Source organism: Kogia breviceps, chromosome 17 (assembly GCF_026419965.1).
Source record: "Kogia breviceps isolate mKogBre1 chromosome 17, mKogBre1 haplotype 1, whole genome shotgun sequence".
Lineage (NCBI taxonomy): Eukaryota > Metazoa > Chordata > Mammalia > Artiodactyla > Physeteridae > Kogia > Kogia breviceps.
Window position 1 is genome coordinate 27,225,618 of NC_081326.1, and position 16,047 is coordinate 27,241,664.

Consider the following 16,047-nt stretch of genomic DNA (forward strand, 5'->3'; position numbering starts at 1 on the left):
CCCAGTAGTGGGATTGCTGGGTCGTATGGTAGTTCTATTTGTAGTTTTTTAAGGAACCTCCATACTGTTCTCCATAGCGGCTGTATCAATTTACATTCCCACCAGCAGTGCAAGAGGGTTCCCTTTTCTCCACACCCTCTCCAGCATTTATTGTTTCTAGAGTTTTTGATGATGGCCAATCTGACCGGTGTGAGATGATATCTCATTGTAGTTTTGATTTGCATTTCTCTAATGATTAATGAGGTTGAGCATTCTTTCATGTGTTTGTTAGCAATCTGTATATCTTCTTTGGAGAAATGTCTATTTAGTTCTTCTGCCCATTTTTGGATTGGGTTGTTTGTTTTTTTGTTATTGAGCTGCATGAGTTGCTTATAAATTTTGGAAATTAATCCTTTGTCAGTTGCTTCATTTGCAAATATTTTCTCCCATTCCGAGGGTTGTCTTTTGGTCTTGTTTATGGTATCCTTTGCTGTGCAAAAGCTTTTAAGTTTCATTAGGTCCCATTTGTTTATTTGTGTTTTTATTTCCATTTCTCTAGGAGATGGGTCAAAAAGGATCTTGCTGTGATTTATGTCGTATAGTGTTCTGCCTATGTTTTCCTCTAAGAGTTTGATAGTGTCTGGCCTTACATTTAGGTCTTTAACCCATTTTGAGTTTATTTTTGTGTGTGGTGTTAGGGAGTGTTCTAATTTCATACTTTTACATGTAGCTGTCCAGTTTTCCCAGCACCACTTATTGAAGTGGCTGTCTTTTCTCCACTGTATATCCTTCCCTCCTTTATCAAAGATAAGGTGACCATATGTGTGTGGGTTTATCTCTGGGCTCTCTATCCTGTTCCATTGATCTATATTTCTGTTTTTGTGCCAGTACCATATTGTCTTGATTACTGTACACAATGTTGATTCTTCCAATCCAAGAACATGGTATATTTCTCCACCTATTTGTATCATCTTTAATTTCTTTCATAAGTGTCTTACAGTTTTCTGCATACAAGTCTTTCGTCTCCTTAGGTAGGTTTATTCCTAGATATTTTATTCTTTTTGTTGCAATGGTAAATGGGAGTGTTTTCTTAATTTCACTCTCAGATTTTTCATCATTAGTGTATAAGAATGCCAGAGATTTCTGTGCATTAATTTTGTATCCTGCAACTTTACCAAATTCATTGATTAGCTCCAGTAGTTTTCTGGTAGCATCCTTAGGATTCTCTATGTATAGTATCATGTCATCTGCAAACAGTGACAGCTTTACTTCTTCTTTTCCTATTTGGATTCCTTTTATTTCTTTTTCTTCTCTGATTGCTGTGGCTAGAACTTCCAAAACTATGTTGAATAAGAGTGGTGAGAGTGGGCAACCTTGTCTTGTTCCTGATCTTAGTGGAAATGGTTGCAGTTTTTCACCATTGAGAACGATGCTAGCTGTGGGTTTGTCATATATGGCCTTTATTATGTTGAGGAAAGTTCCCTGTATGCCTACTTTCTGCAAGGTTTTTATCATAAATGAGTGTTGAATTTTGTCAAAAGCTTTCTCTGCATCTATTGAGATGATCATATGGTTTTTCTCCTTCAGTTTGTTGATATGGTGTATCACGTTGATTGATTTGCGTATATTGAAGAATCCTTGCATTCCTGGGATAAACCCCACTTGATCATGGTGTATGATCCTTTTAATGTGCTGTTGGATTCTGTTTGCTAATATTTTGTTGAGGATTTTTGCATCTATGTTCATCCGTGATATTGGCCTGTAGTTTTCTTTCTTTGTGACGTCTTTGTCTGGTTTTGGTATCAGGGTGATGTTGGCCTCATAGAATGAATTTGGGAGTGTTCCTCCCTCTGCTATCTGTTGGAAGAGTTTGAGAAGGATAGGTGTTAGCTCTTCTCTAAATGTTTGATAGAATTCGCCTGTGAAGCCATCTGGTCCTGGGCTTTTGTTTGCTGGAAGATTTTTAATCACAGTTTCAATTTCAGTGCTTGTGATTGGTCTGTTCAAATTTTCTATTTCTTCCTGGTTCAGTCTCGGCAGGTTGTGCATTTCTAAGAATTTGTCCATTTCCTCCAGGTTGTCCATTTTATTGCCATACAGTTGCTTGTAGTAATCTCTAATAATCTTTTGTATTTCTGCAGTGTCAGTTGTTACATCTCCTTTTTCATTTCTAATTCTATTGATTTGAGTCTTCTCCCTTTTATTCTTGATGAGTCTGGCTAATGGTTTATCAATTTTATTTATCTTCTCAAAGAACCAGCTTTTAGTTTTATTGATCTTTGCTATTGTTTCCTTCACTTCTTTTTCATTTATTTCTGATCTGATCTTTATGATTTCTTTCCTTCTGCTAAATTTGGGGTTTTTTTGTTCTTCTTTCTCTAATTGCTTTAAGTGCAAAGTTAGGTTGTTTATTCGAGATGTTTCCTGTTTCTTAAGGTATGATTGTATTGCTATAAACTTGCCTCTTAGAACTGCTTTTGCTGTATCCCATAGGTTTTGGGTCGTTGTGTCTCCATTGTCATTTGTTTCTAAGTATTTTTTGATTTCCTCTTTGATTTCTTCAGTGATCACTTTGTTATTAAGTAGTGTATTGTTTAGCCTCCATGTGTTTGTATTTTTTACAGATCTTTTCCTATAATTGATATCTAGTCTCATAGCGTTGTGGTCGGAAAAGATACTTGATACGATTTCAATTTTCTTAAATTTGCCAAGGCTAGATTTGTGACCCAATATATGATCAATCCTGGAGAATGTTCCATGAGCACTTGAGAAAAATGTGTATTCTGTTGTTTATGGATGGAATGTCCTATAAATATCAATTAAGTCCATCTTGTGTAATGTATCATTTAAAGCTTGTGTTTCCTTATTTATTTTTCATTTTGGATGATCTGTCCATTGGTGAAAGTGGGGTGTTAAAGTCCCCCATTATAATTGTGTTACTGTCGATTTCCCCTTTTAAGGCTGTTAGTATTTGCCTTATGTATTGAGGTGCTCCTATGTTGGGTGCATAAATATTTACAATTGTTATATCTTCTTCATGGATCGATCCCTTGATCATTATGTAGTGTCCTTCTTTGTCTCTTGTAATAGTCTTTATTTTAAAGTCTATTTTGTCTGATATGAGAATTGCTACTCCAGCTTTCTTCTGATTTCCATTTGCATGGAATATCTTTTTCCATCCCCTTACTTTCAGTCTGTATGTGTCCCTAGGTCTGAAGTGGGTCTCTTGTAGACAGCATATATATGGGTCCTGTTTTTGTATCCATTCAGCCAGTCTGTGTCTTTTGGTGGGAGCATTTAATCCATTTACATTCAAGGTAATTATCGATATGTGCATTCCTATTACCATTTACTTAATTGTTTCGGGTTGTTCTTGTAGGTCCTTTCCTTCTCCTGTGTTTCTTGCCTAGAGAAGTTCCTTTAGGATTTGTTGTAGAGCTGGTTTGGTGGTGCTGAACTCTCTCAGCTTTTGCTTGTCTGTAAAGGTTTTAATTTCTCCATCAAATCTGAATGAGATCCTTGCTGGGTAGAGTAATCTTGGTTGTAGGTTTTTTTCCTTCATCACTTTAAATATGTCCTGCCACTCCCTTCTGGCTTGTAGAGTTTCTGCTGAAAGATCAGATGTTAATCTTATGGGGATTCCCTTGTGTGTTATTTGTTGTTTTTCCCTTGCTGCTTTTAATATGTTTTCTTTGTATTTAACCTTTGACAGTTTGATTATTATGTGTCTTGGCGTGTTTCTCTTTGGGTTTATCCTGTATGGAACTCTCTGTGCTTCCTGGACTTGATTGATTATTTCCTTTCCTATATTAGGGAAGTTTTCAACTATAATCTCTTCAAATATTTTCTCAGTCCCTTTCTTTTTCTCTTCTTCTTCTGGGACCCCTATAATTCGAATGTTGGTGCGTTTAATGTTGTCCCAGAGGTCTCTGAGACTGTCCTCAGTTCTTTTCATTCTTTTTTCTTTCTTCTGCTCTGCAGTAGTTATTTCCACTATTTTATCTTCCAGGTCACTTATCCGTCCTTCTGCCTCAGTTATTCTGCTATTGATCCCATCTAGAGTATTTTTAATTTCATTTATTGTGTTGTTCATCGTTTCTTGCTTCCTCTTTATTTCTTCTAGGTCCCTGTTAACTGTTTCTTGCAAATTGTCTATTCTATTTACAAGATTTTGCATCATCTTCACCATCATTATTCTAAATTCTCTTTCAGGTAGATTGGCTATTACCTCTTCATCTGTTAGGTCTGGTGTGTTTTTATCTTGCTCCTTCATCTGTTGTGTGTTTTTCTGTCTTCTCATTTCGCTTATCTTACTGTGTTTGGGGTCTCCTTTTTGCACGCTGCAGGTTCGTAGTTCCTGTTGTTTTTGGTGGCTGTCCCCAGTGGCTAAGGTTGGTTCAGTGGGTTGAGTAGATTCCCTGGTTGGGGGGACTAGTGCCTCTGTTCTGGTGGATGAGGCTGGATCTTGTCTTTCTGATGGGCAGGTCCTCGTCTGGTGGTGTGTTTGGGGATGTTGGTTACCTTATTATGATTTTAGGCAGCCTCTCTGCTAATGGATGGGGCTGTAGACCTGTCTTGCTCTTTGTTGGGGATAGGGTGTCCAGCACTGTTCTTTGCTGGTCCTTGATTGAAGCTGGGTCTTGGTGTTGAGATGGAGATCTCTGGGAGATTTTCGCCGTCTGATATTACGTGGAGCTGGGAGGTCTCTTGTGGACTAGTGTCTTGAGGTTGGTTCTCCCACCTCAGGGACACCGCCCTGGTGCCTGGCTGGGGCGCCAAGAACCTTTAATCCACACGGCTCAAAATAAAAGGTAGAATAAATAGAAAGGAAAGAAAAGGAAGGAAGGAGGGAGGGAGGGAAGGAAGGAAGAAAGGAAGGAAGAAATGAAGGAAGGAAGCAAGAAAGGAAGGAAGGAAGGTGCAGAGGAAGAAAGGGAGGAAGGAAGAGAGGAAGGGAGGAAAGAAGGGGGGAAGGAAGGGAGAAAGGAGGGAAGGAGAGAAGAAAGGAAGGAAGAAAGGAAGAAAGAAAGGGAGAAGACAGAGTAGTATAAAGTATAGTTATTAAAATAAAAAATAATTATTAAGAAGAAAAATTTCCTTTAAAAAAAAAAAACAGAAAAATGGGTCGGTCTAACCCTAGGACAAATGGTGAAAGCAAAGCTATACAGACAAAATCTCACACAGCAGCACACACATACACACTCACAAAAAGAAAAAAAAAAGGGAAAATAATAGTATATCTTGCTCCCAAAGTCCACCCCCTCAACTTGGGATGATTCGTTGTCTATTCAGGTTTTCAACAGCTGCAGGGCACTTAAAGTTGATTGTGGAGCTTTAATCCGCCGCTTCTGAGGCTGCTGGGAGAGACCTCCCCCTCTCCTCTCTGTTCGCACAGCTCCTGGGGTTCAGCTTTGGACTTGGTCCCGCCTCTGCGTGTAGGTTGTCCGAGGGCGACTGCCCTTCGCTCAGACAGGACGATGTTAAAGGAGCAGCTGATTCGGGGGCTCCAGCTCACTCAGGCTGGGGGGAGGGAGTGGCACGGGGGCGGGGCGAGTCCGCGGCGGCAGAGGCCGGCGTGACGCTGCACAGGCCCAAGGCGCGCCGTGCGTTCTCCCAGGGAAGCTGTCCCTGGATCCCGGGACCCCGGCAGTGGCGGGCCGCACGGGCTCCCGGGAGGGCCGGTGTGGAGAGTGACCTGCGCTCGCACACAGGCCTCTTGGTGGTGGCAGCAGCAACCTTAGCGTCCGACACCCGTCTCTACTGTCCGTGCCGACAGACGCGGCTCGCGCCCGTTTCTGGAGTTCCTCTACACGGTGCTCTTAATCCCCTCACCTCACACCCGAGGAAGCAAAGAGGCAAGAAAAAGTCTCTTGTCTCTTTGGCAGCTCCACGCCCGCCCCTGGGGCTCCTTCAAGCGGTGCACTTAATCCCCTCTCCTCGCGCCCAGGCAGCAAAGAGGGAGGAAAAGGTCTCTTGCCTCTTCGGCAGCTCCAGACTTCTCCCGAACTCCCTCCCGGCCAGCCGTGGCGCACTAGCCCCCTTCAAGCTGTCTTCACTCTGCCAACTCCAGACCTTTCCCTGGGATCCGACTGAAGCCCGAGCCCAAGTCTACTCTTTATTCATGAAAAGTATAAGAATGTTGAATGCTCATTTCAGAAAGCCTTATGCAACCATTCTGTTTCATTCTCGTCATTACCTTCCATTTATAGTATATGGGATTTAGGGATTTATCTCTACTTTCTAAAATATTTAGCTGCTAGAGTAGGTTGGCCAAAGTATCTATTGACCACTACGTAGTTGCATGTTTCAGCTTTCAGGCTTATTCAGATGTTGATGCAAAAGAGAGAAGGACTTGCTGAGTTCCCCCTCATTGTAGAATCTCTTATTTATATTCTACAGCTTGTTAAATACTTTATAGACTGTTTCTGTTGGGAACAGATTCACTTTCCACATTCTTCTCTTATTTATCCTTGCCTGAAATTTCAAGGTGAAAGTAAAACACACACATGGGCGACTAGAAATGAAGGCTCCATTGTAAGTAATTCCCACGACATTCACAATAATTGCAAGGAAACCTAAGACAGTCAGAATAACAGCTAATATTTGTGCTACATGTGTTCTAAACACTATATGTTCATTGACTGATTTAACTCTCACAATAACTCTTCAAAATAAGTACCAGTAGTTTTCTGTGAAGGAACCGAGGCACAAAGAGATCCCAGCTAGTAGAGGAGCTGTAATTGACATCCACCTCTTTGGCTGTCACCTCTCTGCTTTGCTGTTCATTTAGATGTGTGTGATTTTCGTAGTGTCTCATAGTTGCGACGTTCATCTTTTATACCATGATAAGCTTCAAATAGTATTCCCCCAGTCAACTTAGTGATTGTGTTTGCATGTTCTTTTTGTTGTTGGTAACATATGACCAAACAATCCAACTGTCATCATTCCATTGGCTGGTTTACAAAGGCTTCTGGAACCTACTCTGTTGGTAGCAGTCACTTAACCAATGTCATCTGTATGATCTGTCATCCCTTAGTAGGATGATGAATTCAGGTATCTTTTCAAGAGGTGGTCTCCTTTAAGGTGTTGGTGTAAAAATAGGTTTTTTTTCTAATCAGGAACTTTAAAAATCAGTTTTCACGGTTAGAGTGCTGATGGGGTGGAAGTGTGCATATTCTGTGTATAACACATTACATGTTTTTAATCCATTACTTGTGATCCCAAAATCCTAAAATCTTTTTTATTTTTTTGGCTGTGTTGGGTCTTTGTTGCTCCGCTCAGGTTTTCTCTAGTTGTGGCAAGCGGGGGCTACTCTCTGTTGCGGTGCGCAGGCTTCTCATTGCAGTGGATTCTCTTGTTGCAGAGCACAGGCTGTAGGTGCGCAGGCTTCAGTAGTTGCAGCATGCGGGCTCAGTAGTTGCGGCACATGGGCTCTAGAGCGCAGGCTTAGTAGTTGTGGCGCGTGGGCTTAGTTGCTCTGCGGCCTGTGGAATCTTCTTGGATCAGGGATTGAACCTGTGCCCCCTGCGTTGGCAGGTGGATTCTTAACACGCTGCACCACCAGGGAAGACCCCCCAAATCCTAAAATGTTTAAAACCAAAAGTTTTTTTTGGTAAACTCATTTGATGGCAAAATGACTGGGACTGACTTGAGGGTATTTATAATTTTTTGTGCTTAATATGAGTATCCTTTTGTTTTGCTACAGAAATAATACTGTGTTTAATTAGTGTGTAGGCCCCAATATATGTGCCATACTATCTTTCTGAATTCTGAAGTTATGAATTCTGGAAGTCACTTGGTCCCAGGAGTTTCAGATAAGGGATTGTGGGCCTGGAGCTGAATACAAATGATTTCTTTTCACCAAAGACAGTATTGTACATGAGGACTTTTGGAGGGGAGGACATTTTCCCCTCACCCCCAACCTGTTCTTTTGAGTCTTAAGCGGACCCATTTGATCAGCTTAGTTGGTAAATATTGGTAGTTATTTTAAGCTAAAATGGGAGGCAGTCATGACTGAAGAGATTAGATTTGGCATCTAACAGGACTGGGTTCCAGTCCCAGCTCTGCCACTTAGTGCTTTAACCATGTGACCTTGGACAAATGTAACATCCTCAAAATTTAGGTTCTCCATTTATAAAGAGACTAATACTCAATAATACCATATAGGATTGTTTCGAAGGTTAAATGAGAGAAATATAAAATATCTACCATAGTCCTAGGACAGTGGTATTTAAGAAAATATTATTTTCTTCTTTACTTTTTCTCCCTGCCCCTAGCTTCTAGTGGAAATGACTTTTTCTAATGTATAATTACTGTTGTATTAATAAAGTAGAGCTCAGTATGGTAAGTTTCAGGCAGAACTAACTGATTTCACAAGTTTATTAGACTTTTGCTTTTAGTTTTTTATTTTGAAATACAGATTCACAGAAAGTTGCCAAGAAATGTACAGGGAGGTCCCATGTTCCCTTCACTGGCCTCCCCGAATGTTAACATCTTGTGTAACTATAGTACAAGATGAAAATCAGGAAATTGGCATTGACACAATCCACATTTCACCAGTTATACCTTCAGAGAGAGAGAGAGAGAGAGTGTGTGTGTGTTTATAGTTTTTATCACATGTGGCTTCATGTAGCTAGCACTGCGAGCAAGATACAGAACTGCACCATCACCAAAGGCTCCCTTGTGTTCTACCTCCTTTAAAGCTACAGCCACTTTCAAGTGTGAATTGACTTTTACAGAAATTTAGTATATATATACAAGAGGTTTTTCATGTCATACTTTTAAAAAGGAGTAAAAATGATACTGAGATACTCCAGAATTTCCACCTTTTCCTTCCTGAATTGTTAGAGTGGACAAATGCATGGTGCTGTGAGATGTACATATCATAAAGTCCATGGGAAACGTCCTTCTCAAGGATTAAACCTGAAGTGATGGAGATCTGTCTCCTAACCCAAAAGTCATAATGGCAGAAAGTCAGGTTTGAGATACACTCATTAAGAACCCAAGTCAGTGGGTGTGATCTTATATCTGTAGAGAAGGAAATGCTTTGCATAAGCTTCTGCTGTCATTCCTGCCACATAAGATTTTAATTATTTGCTTACATAAAATTTTCCTGTTCTTTCATGAGCAAGGAACCTGTGATCATTCCCTCCCTGCCTTCCCTTTCTCATTTATCTTTATTGTTAGTTTGTCTATTCAGTCATCCTTATATCATTTGTTAACAGGTGTTTATTTTGGGCCAGATAATTTTTTGATGTGGGTGGCTATCCCTGTGCTAATAGGATTGTTAGCAGCATTCCTTGCCTCTACCCACTAAATGCCAATAACATCCTCCTTTTCCCCTAGTTATGATAACCAAACACATCTTCAGACATTGCTAAATGTCTTTGGTGGGTGGGGTTCAAATATGTCCCCAGTTGAGAACCACTGATTTATATGAATAGTAATCCCCCAATCAAATACATGCTTCCAATACCCTACTCAGAAGAAATTATTATTAACATCTTGCATTACTGTGGTATATTTGTTACAATTAATGAGCCAGTATAAATGCATTGTTATTAATGAAAGTCCATAGTTTATGTCAAGGTTTGCTCTTGGTGTTGCATGGGTTCAGTGAGATTTGAGAAATGCATATTGCCATGTACCCACCATCACAGACAGTATCATACAGAATTGTTTTATTCTAAAAATCCCTGTGATCCAACCATTCATCTCCTTCCCCACATTCCTAGCAACCACCCATCTTTTACTGTCTCTGTAGTTTGGCGTTTTTCAGAATGTTATATAGTTGGAATCGTACAGTATGTAGCCATTTCACGCTGGCTTCTTTGATTTAGAAATATGCATTTAAGGCTCCTCCATGTATTTTTGTGGCGTGATATCTCATTTCTGTTTGTTGTTGAATAATATTCCATTGTATGGATGTACCATAGTTTGTATATCCGTTCACCTATTAAAGCATCTTGGTTGTTTACAGTTTTTGGCAATTATGAATAAACTGATATAAAGATTCTTGTGCAGGTTTTGGTGTGGACGTAAGTTTTCAGCTCAACTGGGTTGAAGACTGTGACTACAGGATTGTATGATAAAGAATATGGTTATTTTTGTAAGAAACTGCCAAACTGTCTTCCAAAATGGCTGTACCCTTTTGCATTTCCACCACCAATGAATGAGAATTCTTGCTCTGCATCCTTACCAGTTTTTGCATTTTGAGGAGAGTTTATCATTATTATTACTTTTTTATTTTTAAGCAACACCGAATCTTCTCATCCAGAGATATTTTATGTCTCTCTCCATTTATTCTTTGTTTTAAAATATCTCTTAGTAACGTTTTTTAGTTTTCTTCAGATAGATCTTGAGTATAATCTTGACGTTGAACTTGTATCTATCTGGTCATGGTGCTGACATGTTTTAGTAAAATTAATGATTGGTTCTAATGGTTTTTCAGTTGATTCTCTTGTGTTTTAAATAAATAATCTTATCTTTCTAGATGAATTTACCATTTTATATCTGTTATTTTTCACTTCTGTCTTGTCCTAATGCATTGTCATATATAACCAGCAGTATTGACTTGAGTGGTGATTGTGATTTTCCTTGTTTTGTTCTTGATTTTAATTTGTTCCTGATCTTGATAGAAGTTCTTCTAATGTTTTACCATTAATATATCATGCTTACTCTAGGTTTCTGGTGGATAATCTAGATTATTTATGAATTTTCCTTGATTCCTCTCATTAGTAGTTTTATCAAGATTTTATTGACTGCTTTTTGGTTTGTATTGAAAATAATCATGTGGCTTTTGTCACATACTAACATTTATCGTTTTAGTATGCCAGGCATGTTGTAACTGTTGAAAATACAAAAGTGAACAAGTCTGACAAAGTGTTTGCATTCTGAACTCAATGAAAAAGAAATAAAAACAAATAAAATATTTCAGAACGTGAGAAAACAGTCTAATATGTAGCCTGGGGGGACGGTGGGGCAGGTGCAGCATTAAGTAAGATACCCCAGCACTGCCTTTCCGAAGGAGTGGTTGAGTCTGGACTCAGCATGATAAGAAGCAGCCAGTCAGGAGCTATTCTGAGACAGTGGGAACAGCAAGTGCACATCCCTGAATGGGAGGGAGTTTGTTCTATTCAAGGAACAGAAAGGAGACCATTGTGAGAAGTCAGGTGTAGCTGTGGAGTAGACTGTGTAGAGTCTTTTTCATGAGCTGTGGTAAAGAATTTGGAATTTATTCTGGTTGTAATGGGTATGTTTAATTCGGGAGTGAAAACATCTGTTGTATGCTTTTATAAGATTACTTTGGCTGCCATTTGGAGAATGGATTGGAGTTGGACTGGAGAGGAAGCAGGCAGACCAATTAGGATACTATTGCAGTAGAGTAAACAAGGAATGGTGGATGGGGTAGTGGTGTAGATGGAGAGAAGAGCTGAGAGCACTTGCAGTTGAATTGTAGGGGAGAAGCTTTTGCCTTGAAGAACTGAAAGGTGCTATTTAATAATTAATTTTCTTCCTCTGTTTTTAACAGTTTGTGTAGCATGTGCTATGTTTCAGTGTGCATAAGGGTTTATTATTCTTTCTTATTGGACTGGATTGTCTTTTGTCAAATATTCCTCTTTTCGCATTTAGTGTTATTTTGCTTTGAAAATACTATTGCTAATCTTTTCTTTTTTTTTGAAATTAATTTCTGCATTGTTGAAGAGTGAAAATTAAATGAGAAAATTCACTTTGACCATCATATATCAATTCTGAACATAACGTAAGAGACCCAGAATTTAGTCTCTCTGCACATTCTCTTTTCTTCATGTTATCTAACTGTGTTGAGTACCGGTGGCACTATAAACATTTTATTTTTTATATTTTGTTATTGATTTTTTTTCTCCCAAAGCTACTCCCCCCTGTAGTTGGTACAGAACTTCATTGGTTCTGTTTTTTGTTTTGTTTTTTTTTTGGTGGTACGTGGGCCTCTCACTGTTGTGGCCTCTCCCGTTGTGGAGCACAGGCTCCAGACACGCAGGCACAGCGGCCATGGCTCACGGGCCCAGCCGCTCCGCGGCATGTGGGATCTTCCCGGACCGGGGCATGAACCCGCGTCCCCTTCATCGGCAGGCGGACTCTCAACCACTGCGCCACCAGGGAAGCCCGGTTCTGTTGTTTTTTGTGCTTACTGTTTTATTCCTTTAATAGTACTCGTTTCTCTCCTTCCCACTATTTAAATCTCCTTTAAAAATCCACCTGAACATTCCATTACTCTTAATTATATCTCTCTTTTCTGTTTCAATTAAAACTTTGATGTGTGATTTTCTAATAGGTCTTGTTCAATAATCTATTCTCTTTCCAGTTTTAATTTGACTCACTTTTATAGTGACATGTAGTTGAAATGGATGAATCACATTTAAAATGAAAATAAAGAAAATTATATCACTGGATCCCAGTGCTGAGTTATTTCTTTAGCAAGTGTAAAACAGGTTCCTGGACTTTTTGTAGTCCCCTGTAGTACTTTCTTAAGAATTAATGCCACTTTATATTTGGCAAGAGTTCTTTTGATATTAGCTGCATTTGCATAGGAAAGGGAGCTTGAACGGGATCATTTTAAGGTTTTTATATAACCCATGCAGATATTCAGAATTGATTCTTTGGAGGAAAAACGTTTGTTCATGTTGGTTTCTCTTTCTCTAAGTTAGGATTATTGGTATATATATATATATATATAGTCTTAAGTTTTATTATTTAAACGTTCATCTCTAAAATGTGAACAACAAAAAGTATTGTCTGTCTTACTTCTGTCAGTACCTGATATGTTGCTCAGTATAAATTAGGCTCTGAATAAATAGAATTGATGAATTAACTGGTTGCTTTGTCATTGCTTGATAGATCATCTTACTAATTTTCCCCTTTCAGTTAATGGAGAATCATCCTCATCTGCACCAACTGATAATGCTTCCACCACGGGTACTGCAATAGTATCTGGAGAAACCGCCTTGTCTTCAAATTGCACTAGTACTACTGTCGAAGATCCTCCAGTTCAAGAAATACTGACCTCCTCAGAAAACAATGAATGTATTCTTTCTAACAGTGCAGCATTTGGGTCTGAAGCTAGAAGTACATTAGATCCTTCTACCTCCAGTTCTGGAAGTAGCTCTGCCTTCGAAGCAGCCAAATTAAGACAGCCAGATGTCTGTGTGGAACCTGTCCGGCAGCAGTCTGGAAATGCCAGCACAGAAACTCTGCCATCGGGGTATGTTAAATTAATGATTGATTGTCTCTGCCTCCAAGAAGCTTGTTTAGTGGCTCAGGTTTTTAAACATACATGCAATACAGTTTGAAAATGCTGTGATAAAAGTACAGTGTATACAGTGCTGTCCTGCACAGCTTACAGCAGTTAGAATTTCTACTCTCTAGCTGTGGAAACTGCACCTCTAGAGGTCTCTACCTCATTGCCATCATTTTCTCATCACAGTCACTGTGTCCATACCCTTTCTTACTTTCTGAACTGTCTTTTCCCAGTGCTCTTTACTGGCTCATCTAATTTTGCCTATTGCCTAATCGTGGTTTCAGCCTTTGGTCTTCTCCTGAATGTGCTGCCTGTGTTGAATCTTATACTCTCCCATCATTTTAACTATTAAATCTATATATCCAGACCAGACCTTTCTCTGAGCTTACTTTTATCTACTTAACTGGAAATCTCCACTGCTTCCTGCAAGCATTTTTGGCCATACAGTATCTTCCCTTTCCTCCCAAAAATCTCTCATTGTCCCTTTGTCTTCTATCTTTGGCAACTTAGTCATTTGTCTTAGTCTCATGTATCTGCCATTATGACACCGATATATAAGAAGCTCTTCTTACTGTCAAGAACCTCATGATCTGATGGGGGGTAAAGATAAATAAATAGTCATTGTCTGTACAGGTCAGTTAAAGCTAAGCTAGAGGCGTAAGTTTAAGGTGCTGTGGGAGGGAACATAAGTAGAGGGAAGTTAGTGGGGAGTAACCTGCTATACTGAGATAAAGGATACTTTCTGGAAGAGATGACCCTTGAGTGGATTTCTGAAAGAGGCGTAGGAGTTAGCAAAGCAATAATGGAGGCACAAGTGGTGAAAGGTTTCATTCTCAGTGCAGCTAACTGCACAATCGGATTTCTAACATCCATAAATGAGTAAACTGAACTCAGGAATTGGTATTTTGTTACAGCTTGAGTTGAGCGTTGGAGGAAGCAAGCTATGTAGTACTGAAGAATAAACAGTCCTCTGAAGAATTTGGTATACCTGCTAAAAGTTTGGGAGTTTTTTCCTGAAAACCATGAATAAACATTAAAGAATTTTAAGCAGGGGAGTATCACAGTCATATTTGCATTTTAGTAAAATTATTCTAGGAGTGGTATAGACAGATTAGGAGTTAAAGGGACAAGCTAGAATAGCAGCTAGGCTGTTTCATAAATGAGAGAAGTGGGCACATTCCTGTTTAAAGTGGTAAGTACATAAACTTAATTCTGTGCGGCCAAGTACATGCTTCAGCATGCCTGTAGCCACCGTATGTGATCTTTGCATTAGGAGAATTTTGTAGGGAACTAGATGAGTGATTTTCAAACTGCAAGTTGCAGCCTATTAATAGATTGTGACCAGCATTTGAAAACATAATAAAGTAAATCGACATGGACTAGAATGGAAAACTGAAGTGTGTTGGGTAAACATTGTTTTGGGAAAGTCTGTTTTTCTGATGTGTGCTTGTGTGTGTAAGATCTGTAGGTAAATAGCAGTCTAGGGTGAACAGAGGCATTTATGTAAGGTGTATTCTTACTCTGTGAGCTGTTACCTAGAAGGTTGAGATGCTACTAATCCAGGTGAGAAGTAAAAACAGCCTGCACTAAGGTAGATGATAGTCTCCTGGGGTGACGTTACAGATGGGTGTGGTAATTAGCTGTGGGAGGTAGAGCCGGAGGCTGGAGGCAAGGGTGACCCCTCTGGCTTATGCAGCACTTGGCTTGTGTGACCATCTGAGCCAGCAGTTTCCAATCCACTTCATCTTCCCTCTTTCCTCAACAATCTCCTTATTTCCCATGTGTCCGCTCTTGGGTAACTTACTTGGCTAACTACACAGTACAGTCGTAGGTGCTAGAATCACGAGTGTTCTGAAGGAAGCGTATTTCAGCCCGAGTGAGCGTTATGCCAAGCACGGTCTTACCTAGAGCCCTTTCTTTGCTTGTGCTCTGACTGTTGTGTGGAGTGTCATTCCTCAGATATCTGCGTGTCTCTGCTCAAATGTTCCCTTGCTCCAGAGGCCTTTACCGATTCCCTCTGTGTCCAAATCAGGTCCCCATCCCCTGCCTTATTTTTTCCCAACCTTCTGTTATGAAAATTTACAAACACGCAGAAAAATATAAAGAATTTTACAGTGAACACCGATATATCTATCTACCACTGGGTTCTGTAGTTGACATTTTACTCTGCTTGCTTTATCACACATCTCTTCATCTGTCTAATGTTTAAATATAATTTCCTGATAACTAAGTTGCAGATACCAGTACATTTTGCCCCTCAAAACTTCGGCTTGCATATCGTTAACTAGAATTCGATATTTGCTTAAAGAGTTTTTGGTAAAGTTTACATAGAAGGAAATGCATGAGTCTTAAATGTGCCATTTTGATGAGTTTTGACAAATGCTCACTTGTCACACCTTCATTAAGATTAGAGTATTATCATCACCTCAGAAAGTTCTCTCAAGCTTTCAGTCAATCCCCGTGCCAACTTTGAGGGAGGCAGCCACTGTTCCTCCCTAAAAGCTTTTTCACAATAGATTATAGATTAGTTTTCCCTGTTGTAGAACTTAACATAAGTAGAATCAGTATGTACTCTTTTGAGTAGGGTTCTTTTAATCAGCGTGATGTTATTTGTATTACTTTTCTTTATAACACTTAAATCACCATGAGACATACATTTGAGTGTTTCTGTCAGTTTTCTCTCCACTAGACTGAAAAGGGGGCTTTATTTTGTCCATTTCTGTATTCCTCGTGCCTAAAACTATGCCTGCCATGTAGCAGGTACTCAATAAATATTTATAAGTGAATTAGTG

At 39.5% G+C, this 16,047-nt stretch overlaps 1 protein-coding gene across 6 annotated transcripts in view; it reads left to right on the plus strand.

Annotated features, from left to right (window-relative positions):
- WWP1 (WW domain containing E3 ubiquitin protein ligase 1) overlaps positions 1-16,047 on the plus strand; it is a 122,974-nt gene that overhangs the window by 60,555 nt on the left and 46,372 nt on the right. For all 6 annotated transcript variants that reach the window (XM_059043562.2, XM_067017542.1, XM_067017546.1 and 3 more), the window contains one exon: positions 12,883-13,219. In XM_059043562.2, coding sequence (XP_058899545.1) covers positions 12,883-13,219 — 337 coding nt within the window. The remainder of the gene's footprint in view (positions 1-12,882; positions 13,220-16,047) is intronic.